The following is a 17854-nucleotide window of genomic DNA, read 5'->3' as shown; positions in this document are numbered from 1 at the left end:
TGGTTTGCTTTGGTTTCCTTCACGATGTCCAAACCGCTGCCACCCCCGGCTGGCTCGGTGGCCTGCTGAGCCTGCACGGGGAGCGCGGCGGGGAAGTCGCCGTGCTGCTGGAGGTGTTTTGCAAGGGCTGACCGGATGTCACTTGCTGGTGATTACTGTAACTAAGCCCGGAACTTCAGCCTTGTGCAAGGATGACACACGCGCCCGTACCAGAAAGGGAGTTTCCTTCAGCGAGCTGCTTCCCAGATTTCATGCCAGTTGGCGCCCTCGTGACCAGCCAGCAGGTTTGCAGACGTGTTGGCAGGTCTCAGAGGGGGGCTGGGTGAATCTGGTTCAGCAAATCCCACGAGGCGTCCGGTGGCACGGTACAGACCGAGACGTTTGGGAGGGAACCAGGCTCGTGCTTTCGGGAGCGCCAGCCTCCTCGGGCCAGAGAGCGAGGGAGCGAAGGGGACAGCGCGGGGCGTGTGACAGCCCTAAGGAACTGACTGGACCTGGCGGTGCCAAGGTGAGAGCACCTGGACGGGCTGCTCCCAAGAGCCACCGAGCTGGGAACAAAGGGGGAGGCAGCAGAGCCGCTACCCACAGCAGAGAGGGGCAGACCCCGGGGCGACGCCATGGCAGGGCGGGGGGGCGGGGGTGACCTAGGAAGGAGACTCCCCCACAGCCAGGTCTTTGGGTGTCCCAGTGGGAAGAAGCAGAAATTCCACCCTAGTCGGTTTGGCCGAGAGCCCCTGGAAGGCGCCGAAACGCAGCCACAGAGCGGCCGAGGGCTCCTCTCCTGGGCTGCGGCGCCGCAACGCGCTGGAACAGCGCCCCTTCCCCCTCCCCCGTCCTCCGGCGCCATCAGCTGAGGGCTCCCAGCGCCGACCGCGCCCCGCCCGGCTCCTGCACCCAACCAGAGGCTCCCAGCGCCGACCGCGCCCCGCCCCCACCCGGCGTCTGCACCCAACCAGAGGCTCCCAGCGCCGACCGCGCCCCGCCCCCGCCCGGCTCCTGCACCCAACCAGAGGCTCCCAGCGCCGCCCCCCGCCCCCGCCCGGCGTCTGCACCCAACCAGAGGCTCCCAGCGCCGATTGTGCCCCGCCCCCGCCCGGCGTCTGCACCCAACCAGAGGCTCCCAGCGCCGACCGCGCCCCGCCCCCGCCCGGCTCCTGCACCCAACCAGAGGCTCCCAGCGCCGCCCCCGCCCCCGCCCGGCGTCTGCCCCCAACCAGAGGCTCCCAGCGCCGACCGCGCCCCGCCCCCGCCCGGCGTCTGCCCCCAACCAGAGGCTCCCAGCGCCGACCGCGCCCCGCCCCCGCCCGGCGTCTGCCCCCAACCAGAGGCTCCCAGCGCCGACCGCGCCCCGCCCCCGCCCGGCTCCTGCACCCAACCAGAGGCTCCCAGCGCCGCCCCCCGCCCCCGCCCGGCGTCTGCACCCAACCAGAGGCTCCCAGCGCCGATTGTGCCCCGCCCCCGCCCGGCGTCTGCCCCCAACCAGAGGCTCCCAGCGCCGCCCCCGCCCCCGCCCGGCGTCTGCCCCCAACCAGAGGCTCCCAGCGCCGACCGCGCCCCGCCCCCGCCCGGCTCCTGCACCCAACCAGAGGCTCCCAGCGCCGCCCCCCGCCCCCGCCCGGCGTCTGCACCCAACCAGAGGCTCCCAGCGCCGATTGTGCCCCGCCCCCGCCCGGCGTCTGCACCCAACCAGAGGCTCCCAGCGCCGACCGCGCCCCGCCCCCGCCCGGCTCCTGCACCCAACCAGAGGCTCCCAGCGCCGCCCCCGCCCCCGCCCGGCGTCTGCCCCCAACCAGAGGCTCCCAGCGCCGACCGCGCCCCGCCCCCGCCCGGCGTCTGCCCCCAACCAGAGGCTCCCAGCGCCGACCGCGCCCCGCCCCCGCCCGGCGTCTGCCCCCAACCAGAGGCTCCCAGCGCCGACCGCGCCCCGCCCCCGCCCGGCGTCTGCACCCAACCAGAGGCTCCCAGCACCGACCGCGCCCCGCCCCCGCCCGGCGTCTGCACCCAACCAGAGGCTCCCAGCGCCGACCGCGCCCCGCCCCCGCCCGGCGTCTGCACCCAACCAGAGGCTCCCAGTGCCGCCCCCGCCCCCGCCCGGCGTCTGCACCCAACCAGAGGCTCCCAGCGCCGACCGCGCCCCGCCCCCGCCCGGCTCCTGCACCCAACCAGAGGCTCCCAGTGCCGACCGCGCCCCGCCCCCGCCCGGCTCCTGCACCCAACCAGAGGCTCCCAGTGCCGACCGCGCCCCGCCCCCGCCCGGCTCCTGCACCCAACCAGAGGCTCCCAGCGCCGACCGCGCCCCGCCCCCGCCCGGCGTCTGCACCCAACCAGAGGCTCCCAGCGCCGACCGCGCCCTGCCCCCGCCCGGCGTCTGCACCCAACCAGAGGCTCCCAGCGCCGACCTCGCCCTGCCCCCGCCCGGCTCCTGCACCCAACCAGAGGCTCCCAGCGCCGACCGCGCCCCCGCCCGGCGTCTGCACCCAACCAGAGGCTCCCAGCGCTGACCGCGCCCCGCCCCCGCCCGGCTCCTGCAGCCAACCAGAGGCTCCCAGCGCCGACCGCGCCCCGCCCCCGCCCGGCGTCTGCACCCAACCAGAGGCTCCCAGCGCCGACCTCGCCCTGCCCCCGCCCTGCGTCTGCACCCAACCAGAGGCTCCCAGCGCCGATTGTGCCCCACCCCCCAGCCGCTCTCACCGCCTGCGCCTGCTTCCATCCAGTGCTCAGCCGAAAGAACAGAAAGTAGCGCCCATTGCATGTCTGGTATTTTCTGACTTTTTTTACGGACAGAGGGCACAAGAACTACCGGACACCTGGCAGCCCTCGGCAGCGACACCCCCATGGGGGGGCAGCACAGGGGTGGGCTGCTATAACCACCACCAGGGGGAGTTGAACCTGGGACCTCTGGAGCTTAGTATAGGAGAACTACCCCCTGAGCTCAAAGCCAGCTGGCTCCCCGCCCCTGCTGCAGAGGTCTCTTGGTCTCATCTGTTGCTGTGGTCTAGGTGCCACCGCATGGGACAGTGAACCACAGGTGTGTGGGTTGCACTGGCAGAAGCCATTCTGGCTACGCTGCATGGCTGGTGGGGGCAGGGAGGCCAGGGGATGCACGCAGGAAAGGGGGTGGGGGAGCAGTAGGCAGAGCCAGAGGAGAGACCGGGCCCCGACCTTTGCTGGAGCCAGGCCTTGGGCCAGGAATATTCCTGGGGCCCAGGCACCCCAGCCCCAGAGGACTTGCTGGCCTGCTCACGAGCGCTAGAAAAGAAGCCCAAAGAACAAGCCTCCGACTCGTTACAATGACGGTAAACGAGTCTCTCGGGGTCACTGTGCCAAAGGCAGCGTCCTACGCTCACCGCAGCACCAGAGGAAGACCCAGGCACCCAGGGACAAGAGCAAATGGGGAGAGGGCAGAGGAGCTCAGTGCGTTCTTTGGGCTGCTTCTCACCACGCAGGTTGGTGGCAGAGGAGTCAACAACTCCTGTGACCCCCGGCAAGGTGTGCACGGGGCCTCGCTCGCACCCCAGAAAGGAGGGGCCTTGGGCGGGGTGCTGCCGGCTGCCCTCAGCTCCTCCTGGAGCCAGGCACTGGGCACCTCTCCCTCCCCTGCCTTGACGGCGGCCTGGAGCGCACAGCGTGGCAAGGCAATTTAAAGGGTCCAGTGCTCCAGCTGCCGCCACCGCTGCCAGGAGCCCTTTGAGTCACCAGGCCCATGGGTAACTGCCTTCTTGGCCCCTCCCCGATTGGCAGGCCTGGCTGATGGTGAGTGGACACTGACCATAGTGAATGCCCGGGGGCAGGAGGTAGGTTCAGAAACTGAAATAGCAAAAGAGCGAGTTAAAGACGGCTTGAGAAGTGAGGCATCTTCCAGTCCCCAGGGCCTGATGAGATGCATCCCAGAGTACACAAGGAGCTGATCGAGGAGGTAGCTGAGCCTCTAGCTGTCACCTGCGAAAAATCATGGAAGTGGGGAGAGATTTCAGAAGACTGAAAACAGGCAAACATAGTGCCCATCTATAAAAGGGAAATAACAACCCAGGAACCTACAGGCCAGTCAGTTAACTTCTGTGCCAGGAAAGATAATGGAGGAAGTAACTAAGGACTCCATCTGCAAACGGCTAGACGATAATAAGGTGATAATTAACAGCCAGCGTGGCTTTCATAGACTCCCAGAATACAGCCGCTCCCCGAGGTGCGACCGTTCGCACTTACGAGCAAAGCTCCCATGGAGCGGTCCCCGAGTTACGAATGCGACCCGTGCTTAAGAACAGCGCGGTCGCGTGTAACTCAATGGGGTCCGAGTTACGAATGGATCAAGTTCCAGCCAAGTGTTTGGTCGTAACTCGGGGAGAGGCTGCACTAGAACTGGAAGGGACCTTGAGATCATCAAGTCCAGTCCCCTGCCCTCATGGCAGGACCCAGCTCGGTTTATATCATCCCTGACAGATGGAACAAATCACGTCAAACAAACCTATTAGCTGTCTCATGGATAAGGAGGAAGCAGTAGATGTAGGATACCTAGACTTTAGTAAAGCATTTGATATAGCCTCACATGACCTTCCAATGAATAATCTAGGGAAATACAACCTAGATGGAGCTACTATAAGGTGGGGGCATAACTGGTTGGAGCACAGTTCCTAGAGAGTAGTTCTCAATGTTCACAGTCATGTTGGAAAGACCTGACACGTGGGACCCTGTGGGGCTCAGTTCTAAGTCTGGTTCAGTTCAATATCTTCAGCGACGATTTAGATGATGGCGCAGAGAGTTTGTTCATAAACTTTGCAGGTGATCCCAACATGAGAAGGGTTGCGACTGCTTTGGGGGATGGGATCTGGACAAACTGGAGAAGTGGTCTGACGTACATGGGATGAAATCCAACCCGGACAAATGCAAAGTGCTCCACTTAATCAGTGTCACACACACAGAATGGGAAATGACTATCAAGGAAGGAGTGCTGCAGAAATGGATCTGGGGGCGGTGACAGGGCAGCTGCCCCACACTGGCCCTTTAAGGGTTCAAACCCAGCTCTGGGAGAAGGCGGAGAGTGTGGAGCCCACTGCTGGGGCAGATTCAGCCAATGAGGGCCCAGCTGGGGCTGTATAAATAAGGGCTTCGGGGGAGGAGCGCGGCCACTCTTGCTCTGGCTGGGGAGCAGGAGGGACCTGGCTGACAGGGGAGCTGGTGGCTTGGCTCGCCCAGGCCGCAGGGACACAGCCGGGGTAGGCAAAGGCAGCAGGCCAACAGCCCTTGCCAGTGATGAGTGGCCACTTCAAGGGGCAGGTTGCCCGAGGTGGGACTAGCTGAATACTGGCAGTGGGTCACTGAGGCAAGGTGGGTGAGGGGGATTGGGGTTCCCTGGGAGAGGAAGGGCCCTGACCTTGGGAAGTACGAGGAGGAAAGGGCACTGTGACCAGGGAGGGACACAGGGCTGAACCAAAAGAAGACCTGGGTCATGGACAGGCAGAGGGTGCTCTGAGGCAGGAGAGCTGATTCCCTGAATGACCAGCAGGAGGCGCTGTGGGAGTGAGTGCTGGCCCCATGACCAGGTCATAGTGGAGCCCAGTTAAACAGGACTCAGCAGTGTGACACTGATGCAAAAAAAAGCAAACGTGATTCTGGGCTGCGTTAACGGGAGTGTTGCAAGCAAGACCCGGCAGGAAGCCGTTTTCAGCTCTACTCTGCACTGCTCAGGCCTCAGCCGGAGTGTTGTGTCCAGCTCTGGGTGCCACCTTTCAGGAAAGATGCGGAGACATTGGAGATGGTCCAGAAAGAGCAACACAAATGATGAAATGTCCAGAAAACATGGCCTAGGAGGGAGACTGACAGAACTGGGCTTGTTTAGTCTGGAAAGGAGACTGAGCTGTCAAGCACCTAAAAGGGTGTTCCAAGGAGGAGGCCAAAGGAGAGGACCAGAAGCGATGGGTTAAACTGCAGCAAGGGAGGCTGAGGCTGGACATTAGGGGAAACTTCCTGTTGGGGTGGCTAAGCCCTGGAATAGTTGCCTGGGGGTGATGGAGGCTGGAGAGATTTCAGAGCCGGTCAGACAGATGCCTGTCAGGGATGGTCTAAATGGGGCGTGGACTTGCCATGGGGGCGGGGCCAGGACTTGTCTCTTCAGGTCCCTTCCAGGTCTCTAAGAACACAAGAGGCCACACTGAGTCAGGACAAGGGGCCTTCCGGCCCAGTCTCCTGTCTGCCAGCAGTGGCTGATGCCAGGACTGAATAAGCAATCAAGTGCTTGTGTCACCCATTCCCGGTGCCTGACAGCCAGAGGCAGGATCGCCTTTCCTTCCCGTTCTGCCTGGCCGCCCTTGATGGACCTGTCCCCTAAGAATGTGTCTAGTTCTCTTCTGAGCCCTGGTCTTCTCCACCTCCTCTGGCAGGGAGTTCCACAGGTTGACTGTGCGCTGCCCGGAGAAGAACTTCCTTTCCTTTGCTTTAAACCTGCTGCCCATTCGTTTCATGGGGGGCCCCTCGTTCTGGTCTTGTGGGGACAAGTCAGTCACTTTTCCTGAGTCGCTTTCTCCAGACCTCGATCCCCGCCCCCTTCTCCCCTGAACAGTCCGGGTCTGCTGATCTCTCGGCAGGGCAGCGGCCAAGCCCTGGCGCCCTTTCCTGGACTTTTCCCCGTGCCCAGCTCCGAGCACAGCCGGGGGGGGGGGGGCGCTCGGTCCCTCCGGAACGATCCCCGCGGCGCTGCGTTTGGGGAGCCCCGCACCGGGCCGGCGGGGCTGCGAGCCGGGCAGACGCGGGCGGGCCGGTGCTGGTGCCCGCCGGGGGGAGCCCGGCCGCTTCCTTTCGGCTCCATTGTTGGAAGCGGCGCTTGGGCGAGCTCGGTCCCCGCCGCGCAGGTAGGTGCCGCGGGGCCCCCGGGGCGGCCGGCGGGAGGCTGCGCGGGGAGCCGGGGCCCCAGCTTGTCCCGGCCGCGTGGGCGGGTCCCCCAGAGCCCGGCGCCCTGGCTCGCTGGGCTTTGCTCTGCAGCCTGGGCCCCTTTCCCTGCCCGGCCCAGGCTCTCTGCGGGGGGGTCTCTCACCGGGCTCCCCCCCAGCCCCTCCCTCAGCTGCCAGTGGCACCCCGTGTGCCCGGCCCCCCCCCCAGCGGTGCCAAGGCGGCCGGGGGCCCGGTTGTGCCCCGACAGGCGGGTGCTGGAGCGCTGGACCCAATGGCGACAGTAGAACTGCCCGGCTGCTCGAACTCCCCCGGTGCAGCTGGCGATGTCATGGCAAGTGTGTCCCGCAGCCTGGTGGAAACCACCTGGCAGCCCTGGGTGCGGTGCTGCTGGAGCCATGGGGCCGGGCGGGGCTGTGCCGGGTGCCCTGTGGCCCTGGAGCCCTTCACTTGCTCTGCCTTCCTCCTGCAGGGCCCAGTGACCTGTGAGCAGTGACCCTCCTGGGACACAGGGCGGGGGCAGTGGTGCTGCTCCCTCGGGTACAAACGGGGGGAGCTGTCATTCCCAGGGTCCCACGGGCCATGGGAGCTGCGAGCAGTGTCTGGCTCCCAGGCCTGTGCGTGACGTCAGCTGGTTATCCCTGGTGCCACCTGCCCGTGGCTAGACAGGCCTGGTACTCGGGCCGGCAGGGGAGCTGGTGTGTCTTTTAACAGCAGCCTCCTGAAGCCAGGGAATGTCTGACCTGGGCAAGTGCCCCCCCTGGCCAGTCCCTCCCCACCTCCCATTTCTAGAGCTGGTTTCAGAACCGGCCATGCTGTTGTCTTTCCCGTGGGGAATCGGTCACCTGTCCCATGAGCCTCATCATCAGGAGACCAGCTGGGACTGGCGGCTCCCTCTGGGTGCAGGAAAAGACCCCGCTGTGCTGGCGGCGGCTGCCGAGGCGAGATGGGGCGCGGTACAAGCGAGGCAGGCAGCTTAGGAGCGGGTCCGCATGGGGAGCTTAGGAGCGGGTCCGCGGGCAGCTTAGGAGCGGGTCCGCGGGCAGCTTAGGAGCGGGTCCGCGGGCAGCTTAGGAGCGGGTCCGCATGGGGAGCTTAGGAGCGGGTCCGCGGGGAGCTTAGGAGCGGGTCCGCGGGCAGCTTAGGAGCGGGTCCGCATGGGGCAGCTTAGGAGCGGGTCCGCATGGGGAGCTTAGGAGCGGGTCCGCGGGCAGCTTAGGAGCGGGTCCGCGGGGAGCTTAGGAGCGGGTCCGCGGGCAGCTTAGGAGCGGGTCCGCGGGCAGCTTAGGAGCAGGTCCGCGGGGAGCTTAGGAGCGGGTCCGCATGGGGAGCTTAGGAGCAGGTCCGCGGGCAGCTTAGGAGCGGGTCCGCGGGGAGCTTAGGAGCAGGTCCGCGGGGAGCTTAGGAGTGGGTCCGCGGGGAGCTTAGGAGCGGGTCCGCATGGGGAGCTTAGGAGCAGGTCCGCGGGCAGCTTAGGAGCGGGTCCGCGGGGAGCTTAGGAGCAGGTCCGCGGGGAGCTTAGGAGCGGGTCCGCGGGCAGCTTAGGAGCGGGTCCGCGGGCAGCTTAGGAGCGGGTCCGCGGGGAGCTTAGGAGCGGGTCCGCATGGGGCAGCTTAGGAGCGGGTCCGCGGGCAGCTTAGGAGCGGGTCCGCATGGGGAGCTTAGGAGCGGGTCCGCATGGGGCAGCTTAGGAGCGGGTCCGCATGGGGCAGCTTAGGAGCGGGTCCGTGGGCAGCTTAGGAGCGGGTCCGCATGGGGAGCTTAGGAGCGGGTCCGCATGGGGAGCTTAGGAGCGGGTCCGCGGGGAGCTTAGGAGCAGGTCCCGGGCAGCTTAGGAGCGGGTCCGCATGGGGAGCTTAGGAGCGGGTCCGCAGGCAGCTTAGGAGCGGGTCCGCGGGGAGCTTAGGAGCAGGTCCCGGGCAGCTTAGGAGCGGGTCCGCATGGGGAGCTTAGGGGCGGGTCCGCAGGCAGCTTAGGAGCGGGTCCGCGGGGAGCTTAGGAGCGGGTCCGCAGGGAGCTTAGGAGCGGGTCCGCGGGGAGCTTAGGAGCGGGTCCCGGGCAGCTTAGGAGCGGGTCCCGGGCAGCTTAGGAGCGGGTCCGCGGGGAGCTTAGGAGCGGGTCCGCGGGGAGCTTAGGAGCGGGTCCGCGGGGAGCTTAGGAGCGGGTCCGCGGGGAGCTTAGGAGCGGGTCCGCGGGGAGCTTAGGAGCGGGTCCTGGGCAGCTTAGGAGCGGGTCCCGGGCAGCTTAGGAGCGGGTCCGCGGGGAGCTTAGGAGCGGGTCCGCAGGGAGCTTAGGAGCGGGTCCGCGGGGAGCTTAGGAGCGGGTCCCGGGCAGCTTAGGAGCGGGTCCTGGGCAGCTTAGGAGCGGGTCCGTGGGGAGCTTAGGAGCGGGTCCGCATGGGGCGGTTTAGGAGCGGGTCCGCATGGGGCGGTTTAGGAGCGGGTCCGCATGGGGCGGCTTAGGAGCGGGTCCGCATGGGGCAGCTTAGGAGCGGGTCCGCGGGGAGCTTAGGAGCGGGTCCGCGGGGAGCTTAGGAGCGGGTCCGTGGGGAGCTTAGGAGCGGGTCCGTGGGCAGCTTAGGAGCGGGTCCGTGGGGAGCTTAGGAGCGGGTCCGCGGGGAGCTTAGGAGCGGGTCCGTGGGCAGCTTAGGAGCGGGTCCGCGGGGAGCTTAGGAGCGGGTCCGTGGGCAGCTTAGGAGCGGGTCCGTGGGCAGCTTAGGAGCGGGTCCGTGGGGAGTTTAGGAGCGGGTCCGTGGGCAGCTTAGGAGCGGGTCCGTGGGGAGCTTAGGAGCGGGTCCGCATGGGGCGGCTTAGGAGCGGGTCCGTGGGGAGCTTAGGAGCAGGTCCGCATGGGGCATTTTAGGAGCGGGTCCGCATGGGGCATTTTAGGAGCAGGTCCGCATGGGGCAGCCTGACCGAGGAAAGGAAGTGGCACGTAGCACAGACATTCATTTTCCCTTCCCTCCCACAGGGGCTGCAGTCACAGACAGAGCACTGGGCTCACGAGGGCTGAAGACACAGGACGGTGCAAGGAGGTGAGATGGGGCAGCCTGCGTTTTGGGGAGAATGGTGGCAGGTAGCGGGGGGGGGCCTGAGGCATCTGCCTCTCTAGCCGGTGCCCTCACTCTTCCAGCCCCCTCCTGAGCTGCAGGGAAATGAGCTGGGCCTGCCGGGCCCCGCCCCTCCCTCTTCCTGAGCGCTGGAGACCAAGCGGGGGAGGCAGGCCAGTTTGGGAGTCCCCTGGGCGGGGCCGGGGGTCAGGCTGAGCTCCTAGGCCGGGGCTCAGACAGGCTCCAGGCTGCTCCGGGTGGTGGAAGGAGGTGGAAGGAGAGGAACTGAGCGCAGTCGGGAGACTTCTGGGCCTGTTCACTGCAGAGAGCCAGGGCCAGGGCTCGCCGGGGCACGGCCTGGCCGGCGAAGGACTCTCCCGCCGTGGCTGAGGCACGGTGACAGCACCCTGGGCGAGTGTGTGCACAGCACCCTCCCTCTGGATGCCCCTCCTCCACAGAGCTGCCATGCAGGGCCCCCTCCCTGGGGACAGCGTCTTTGCCCTCACGGGGCTTCCTGGCCGCAGCTCTCCTGCTGGGCCACTAGAGATCAGTTCCCCTTTCTGCTGCCTCAGCCTCCAGGCCGCTTCCCCCGGGGACCGGCGATTCAAAGGCGCCTGGGGCGCCAGCCACCACCACTGCTGCTGTGGCAGCCGGCGCGCCGGGCTCTTTAAATCCCCGCTGGAGCACCGCGCTGTGTGCCCCAGGGAGCTCTGAGGGCTGGAGGACTGGCTGCCCAAGCCCCGCCCCTCCTGCCTGAGACTCCGCCTCTTCTGGGAATACAGAGCCAGCTCCCCCTCCACCTTGCCCAGGGGCCCACAGGGGCTGTCGGCACCACTGCTCAGGGCCTTGTCCTAATGGAGTCCTAGCAACCAGCTCAGGGCTCCTTCTCACTTTCCCTGGCTCCTGCAGCACTGCCCTGTCCCTCCATGCCCGCCCCCGCCCGCCACACTCCTCCAGCTCCAGCGGGGAACCGAACTCCCTCTGGCCCCGCCGCTGGGCCCTGACACCGCCCCTCGAGGCAGCTCAGAGGACCCTCCTCTGCGCGTTTTTGGGGCAGGGTGTGGCAGGGCCTAGTTCTCCAGCAGGGGCCCCAGAGGGCCGGGGGGTAGCCGGTGACAGGCGCTTTGGGGAAGACATTAATACTGGGGCTTGTGAGCAGAGCTGTCCTGACCCACACACAGCTGTGCTCGGCTCCCAGAAACGTGGGGCACCGCTGCGTCTTAATGCCCGCCCTCCCGCTTCCTTGTACCCCAGCTCTGCGGCTCGGTCCCCGGAGAGGAGCTGGCTAACGGCGACACGCCGGCCCGAGCTTCGAGCGGAACACCGAGCGTGTGCAAGAGCCGTTCAAGGGCACTTCACGGGCATCTGCCAGGCCCTGCAATGCGCTGCTGGCCTCTGAATTCACTGGCTTAGTTCCAGGACCTTAGTTTGCCATTTGCTCTGCGCCAGGGCTACTCAGCTCCGGAAGCCCCGGTGGCCACAGTGATACTCACAGCACGTGCTGAGGGCCGCAGCTTGAGCGTGGTTGCAAATCTATGCACATAGCTTCTTCCACGCCGCTGGGCACAGATACAGAGATGGAGGCGAGACTGCACCACACGCAGGCCCTATTGAAGTCATAGAATCATAGAATCATAGGACTGGAAGGGACCTCGAGAGGTCATCGAGTCCAGCCCCCCACCCTCAAGGCAGGACCAAGCTCCGTCTACACCATCCCTGACAGATGTCTGTCTAACCTGTTCTTAAATATCTCCAGAGAGGGAGATTCCACCACCTCCCTGGGCAATTTATTCCAATATTTGACCACCCTGACAGTTAGGAATTTTTTCCTAATGTCCAATCTAAACCTCCCCTGCTGCACTTTAAGCCCATTACTCCTTGTCCTGTCCTCAGAAACCAAGAGGAACAAATTTTCTCCTTCCTCCTTGTGACACCCTTTTAGATATTTGAAAACCGCTATCATGTCCCCCCTTAATCTTCTTTTTTCCAAACTAAATAAGCCCAGTTCATGAAGCCTGGCTTCATAGGTCATGTTCTCTAGACCTTTAAACATTCTTGTCGCTCTTCTCTGTACCCTTTCCAATTTCTCCACATCTTTCTTGAAATGTGGCGCCCAGAACTGGACACAGTACTCCAGCTGAGGCCTAACTAGTGCAGAGTAGAGCGGCAGAATGACTTCACGAGTTTTGTTTACAACACACCTGTTGATACAACCTAGAATCATATTTGCTTTTTTTGCAACAGCATCACACTGTTGACTCATATTCAACTTGTGGTCCACTATGACCCCTAGATCCCTTTCCGCCATGCTCCTTCCTAGACAGTCGCTTCCCATCTTGTATGTATGGAACTGATTGTTCCTTGCTAAGTGGAGCACTTTGCATTTCTCTTTATTAAACCTCATCCTGTTTACCTCTGACCATTTCTCTAACTTGCTAAGGTCATTTTGAATTATGTCCCTATCCTCCAAAGAAGTTGCAACCCCACCCAGTTTGGTGTCATCTGCAAACTTAATAAGCGTACTCTCTATCCCAATATCTACATCATTGATGAAGATATTGAACAGTACGGGTCCCAAAACAGACCCTTGCGGAACTCCACTTGTTATCCCTTTCCAGCAGGATTTAGCACCGTTAACAACAACTCTCTGACTACGGTTATCCAGCCAATTATGCACCCACCTTATCGTGGCCCTATCTAAGTTATATTTGCCTAGTTTATCAATAAGAATATCATGCGAGACAGTATCAAATGCCTTACTAAAGTCTAGGTATATGACATCCACCGCTTCTCCCTTATCCACAAGGCTCGTTATCCTATCAAAGAAAGCTATCAGATTAGTTTGGCATGACTTGTTCTTCACAAACCCATGCTGGCTATCCCTATCACTTTATTACCTTCCAAGTGTTTGCATATGATTTCCTTAATTACCTGCTCCATTATCTTCCCTGGGACAGACGTTAAACTGACCGGTCTGTAGTTTCCTGGGTTGTTCTTATTCCCCTTTTTATAGATGGGCACAATATTTGCCCTTTTCCAGTCTTCTGGAATCTCCCCTGTCTGCCATGATTTTTCAAAGATCATGGCTAAAGGCTCAGATACCTCCTCTATCAGCTCCTGATCTCAGGAGCTGCCGATCTCAATGCAAGGCAATAGTTACCCCATTTCCACCCACAGGGCAGCACTTTGAATGAGAGAGACAGGCCAAGGATGTCACTACGAAAGGCATCTCAAGAGAAGACCATGACACTGACTTCTTTGCTTTGGCTCCCGCCGGGGGCCGCGTGTGCAGTAGCTTTGCAATATCCCAGTAGTGCCTGCCGGCCGGTATGAAATCACGTCTCTAAAATATTGCGGTGCTGCCCCGCGGCCATGGAGCACGGGCAAGCTGCACAGCTCTGTGCGGGGCCCACACAGCTAAGGCCGGCTGGCTTGGGAGCCGCTTCGCTCCTCAGGCTGAGGGGCGGCCAGAGCTGGAGTGGCGCTGGCTGGAGGGGCATCCCCGCACTGTCCCTTGCCCGCGTTCCATACTCGCCTTTGCTAGGAGAGCCTCGGGGGGGGGGGGCTGTTTTAGGGGCCAGGGGAGCCGCTTTGTAGCAGGGGCTTTGGATACAAATGGCTGTTTAATGCCCTCAGCTTCCACTGTGGTTTTTTTCAAGCTCCTTCCTTCCTATGTAACCGTGTCTCTTTTCAAAGGGAGAGGTGGGAGGTGTCCCTCCTCCTCCTGACCCCTCCAGCTGCTGGATGTGGCCTTTCCCCTTCACTCTGCGCTCTTGGGCTCCCAGAAGAGCGCCGGGTCTCCTGTGGGTGCCCGGTTCTAGGGGCTTCTCTCGCCCGCCAGTCTGAGCAAGGAGACGGAGCTGCTGACGGGACTCCCATTCGCTCCGGCGTGCACCCTCTTGGGTTGAACTGGAATAGAAACCCCAGAATTTCAGGACGTGGGAGAGCTCATGGCCTCTGCCACTGCAGCCAGGCGGCTGGTGGCCACCGGGGTGCTGCTGTGCATGTTGCTTTGGGAGGCAGCGGCTCGGGACCTCCTCCGGAGCCCCCGGGAGCAGAAGACAGAGCACTCCCTCCTGATAAACGAGCTCAACGCAGACAACCCGGGGGAAGACACCTCTGAGTTTGTGGAGCTCTACCACACCAGCGGCCGAGCGGCCCCCTTGGATGGCTACTGCCTGGTCTTTTACAATGGCAATGGCAACCAAGCCTACAAAGTCCTCAACCTCCAGGGCACAGTCACCGATCATCAAGGCTTCTTTCTTGTTGGGTCTTCCACGGTGAAACCCCGGCCCTCCGTCATCTTGCCGAAGAACACAATCCAGAACGGGCCTGACGCCATTGCCCTGTATCACGGGGAGGGGAGCTGCCGGGAGGGCATGAGGGTCACCAGCGAGGGACTGGTGGATGCCTTGGTCCACACGTCGAGGAGGAGTGACCGAGCAGATGCGCTGCTCAGCGTGCTGACCCCCAGCAGGGATGCTTTCCTGGAGGACCCGTCCTTCAGGACCACAGACGAGTCGATAGAAAGATGCCCTGGGGCAGGTTCTCAGTGGGTCTTCCAAGTGGCCACGCCCACCCCAGGCAAGGAGAACCACTGCATCCCCACTTCCCTGCTGACCGCGCTGATCAGCGAGGTCCACGCGGGCAGCTCGCCTGGGGAGTCGGCGTTCATTGAGCTCCAGGGACCCCCCTCCACTGTCCTGAGGGACCTGGTACTGGTGCTGATCGAAGGGCGGACCAGAGAGGTGTATTTCTGCATGGACGTCTATGGCAAGACCTCTCCCGACGGCTTATTCCTCATTGGTCCTGCACAAGCCAGAACCCCAGGTAGGATCCCACTCTTCGCGCCTGAGGGCGGGGGCAGGGGGATGGCAGCAGAGTCCCACGGTCCTGTCCTCGCCCTGGGAGGGGGCCCCAAGCGGGGGAGGCCCAGAGCGGGCTCACGAGCGAGGTTGGAGCCCATTCTGGGCACTGTCGAAGGAGGTGCCGTTGGCTTTCTCCAGAGAAGCAGTGCCGGGGTGGGGGGGGGGAGTAGACTCTGCCCCAGTTCTGGGGACAGTGGGCACCACTGTACCTCAGTTTGCCCATCTGTAGTGCAGGGCTGACTGCCCTCTTCTTGGGAGGTCATCTAATAATGGCAGCGAGTCCCACGTATCCCGCCCCCCTTGAAACCCGGCCCGGAACGCCTGTGAGCCAGCGGTAAAGTTACCAGACTAGGCTTGTGCTGACTTCTCCTGGCTTCCTGCATTTCCTGTGGAGAAATGGGTGGGGAGCCAGTATCTTGTTAAAGGGCCCTCTGAGCAGAGGAGTCTGGCCGGTGGAGACTGACTCAGCAGAGGTCTCGGGCAGCTCCGGGAGTGAGGGCTCACAAACACCTGACCGCGTTAGACTTTTCAGAGCTGCCGTCTGCGGCCCAGGCGGCCCCGCCAGAGCAGCTGCTAGTTGCTGGCTGCTTTTTAAAAAGCCGACCAGTCGCTTAGGTGCATCTGCGCAGCACCCTCAACTCAAAATGCGACGTGCAACGAGCGCGCTGCAAACTGCTCATCGTATTTTGACTCTATGTCAAAATAACGTATTTTGAAATTTGGCGTGTCTACGCAGCGCCAGATTTTGGAGTAACGTGCTATTTCGAGACCTCCCTTATCCCTTGTGGAATGAGGGTTACCGGGATGCCCAAATAGAGCGCCTGTTATTTCGAAATAACGGGCAGCTTGTGTAGACGGAGCGTGGCTATTTCGTGCAGCATAGAGGTGCCCTTAGAGTTAGGCGACATCGGAGGAAAACGAGGACTCTGGCTGTTTGAAATCTGGCAAGAGAAGTAGAGACTATTTGGCACGACTCGTTTTCTAGAGACATGTTGAATGTTGCTGTAAGAAGGGCAGAGTTACAGTGGAAGAAGAGACGTCCCTTCGGATACCTGTGCATCGCAGAGGAGCAGAATGGGACGCAGGCCCTCTGCCTGAATCCTCCTCCCAAGCACTGTGGTTCTGCCTTCGTGGGCTGGTGTGTGTGTTGGGAAGAAGGATGGTTTAGTGGTTAGATTGCTGGCCTGGAACTCAATTCCCTCTCTGCCACAAACTTCCTGTGTGACCCGGACAAGCCTCTTCCAGTTGAGACACTGAGGCACGGAGAAGGGCTTCGTGACGGCCTGTCCTTCCGGGAGGATGTGGTGTGCAGATAAGCACCTCAAAGGCTGTGAGACGCTAGATACCACAAGAGTCAAAGCCATATATGAACTTAGATTTGTGTCTCCGTACAACGGACAGACAGACTCACACGAATGTGGCAACTGAGTAAAGAGGAAACTGAAAGTGCTGCTAAGTGCACAGAGTTGACTGAAAAAGGTCAAGGGACCTCTCTTCTTCCATAGTAACTTTGTCCTACTTACAGCAACAGCAGGTAAAACAGGTTTTTAGGTCACCCACCTCTCTTTAAGACTAGTCATTCCAAATAATTTCTGCTTCTCTTGCTGAATTTCAGACGGCTGGCAGTCTGTTCTCGGTGTCCGCTTTCCTTCAGAAAGATGGTGCTTTAAACTTACACCAGGACCACCTGCACTTTCATGGAGTTTGAGGACTGTGAAAAAGCGAAGGGGATTCCAGCTACCTCTGGCTGTGAACTCCTGCTGACTCAAGCTAAGCAGGGATAGCCCGGTGGGGTGTGAGGCCCTTGGAATACGTTGACTGCTGTTAGATCAGCAAGGGACTCTTGAGTCACTATGAAACCAGTTCCCCGGGACAGCAGTAGGAGATACTGTGGAGAGGGTCTGTTTCAGGTGAGACGTTGGCCACTTTTGGCCCATATGTCTTACGGGGTTCCTAGTTTTTATTTTTTAGGGGTATAAGATTTTCAAAAGAGAACTGATATTGGGTTCCTGCATTCCTGGGGCCCCTCCCAGTGAAGCACCATTAAAGGACCTGATGTTGCAGAGAGTGAACACTTAGCAAAATCAGGCCTCTCTAAGGAGACACCAACGTTGAGGTGCCCCAGATCTCTAGCCTCCTTTGAAATGTAGGCTGGGTCTAGGCCCCAGTGCCCCCACTAGGAAAATAGAGCCGTGGCCAGGCCTTATTCCACGGTGCCGCCCAACTTAGTAGGCAAAGCCCAGGAGTAGGGATTGTGTGGCAGCTCTGTCACTGAGCCTCACCGTGGCCCCCCTCAAGAGCTCCAGTCTCCGGTGCTTGTTCCCAGCTGCCAATCAGGGACTGGACTTCCCTGCCTTTTCCCAGCACCGAGGTTTCATTCCTCAGGCTGCGTCTGACCCACACCCCTCTGTCGCCGGAGGGCTGCAAATGAAGCACTTCGAAAGTGCAAATCAAGCGGGGATTTAAATATCCCACGCTTCATTTGCATAGTCGTGTCATGGTGCTGTTTCGAACAAGCGCCATTTTGAAACTGAAACTGCAGTGTAGATGGGGTGAGTATAGGTTCTTTCGAAAAAGTGCTCCTTTGTGGAAAAAACCACGTCTAAACCACGGTTTCAGTTTCGAAATGGTGCTTGTTCAAAACAGCGCCATGATGCAATTATGCAAATGAAGCGTGGAATATTTAAATCCCCGCTTCATTTGCACTTTCAAAGTGCTTCATTTACATCCCTCTGCCAACAGAGGGGTGTAGTTTAAACACAGCCTTAATGTCTTGCACTTGGAGGGCGTGTCTAGACTACAGGGTTTTTTTGAAAAAAGTGGCCTTTTCTCAAAAAAACTGCCCCTGCGTCTAGACTGCTGCTGCGTTCCTTCGAAAGTAAATCGAAAGAATGCGGCAGTTTTTTCGACTGTGGAAAACCCTGTTTTATGAGGAAGAACGCCTTTTTTCGAAAGTGCTCTTTTGAAAAAAGGCGCTATATAATGCACACTGTGCTTTTTCAAAAGAGAGCATCCAGACTGCCTGTGTGCGCTCTTTCGAAAAAGCGGCTTGCTTTTT

The 17854-nt window shown here is 61.4% G+C and overlaps 1 protein-coding gene across 8 annotated transcripts in view; it reads left to right on the top strand.

Moving 5' to 3' along the window:
- Positions 1-17854, top strand: part of LOC106731912 (uncharacterized) — a 67436-nt gene that overhangs the window by 21749 nt on the left and 27833 nt on the right. For 6 of the 8 annotated variants that reach the window (XM_075899002.1, XM_075899005.1, XM_075899006.1 and 3 more), the window contains exons 6-7: positions 9850-9913; positions 13625-14758. In XM_075899002.1, the coding sequence (XP_075755117.1) occupies positions 13879-14758 (880 nt within the window). In that variant the 5' untranslated portion in view covers positions 9850-9913; positions 13625-13878. Of the gene's footprint in view, positions 509-3092; positions 6843-9849; positions 9914-13624; positions 14759-17854 lie in introns of those variants that run through there. The other 2 variants (XM_075899003.1, XM_075899004.1) reach the window with 2 other exon arrangements.

This window comes from Pelodiscus sinensis, chromosome 16, assembly GCF_049634645.1.
Source record: "Pelodiscus sinensis isolate JC-2024 chromosome 16, ASM4963464v1, whole genome shotgun sequence".
Classification (NCBI taxonomy): Eukaryota; Metazoa; Chordata; order Testudines; family Trionychidae; genus Pelodiscus; species Pelodiscus sinensis.
The sequence above is the reverse complement of the archived record's forward strand: the minus strand, read 5'-3'. Positions and strand labels throughout refer to the sequence as shown.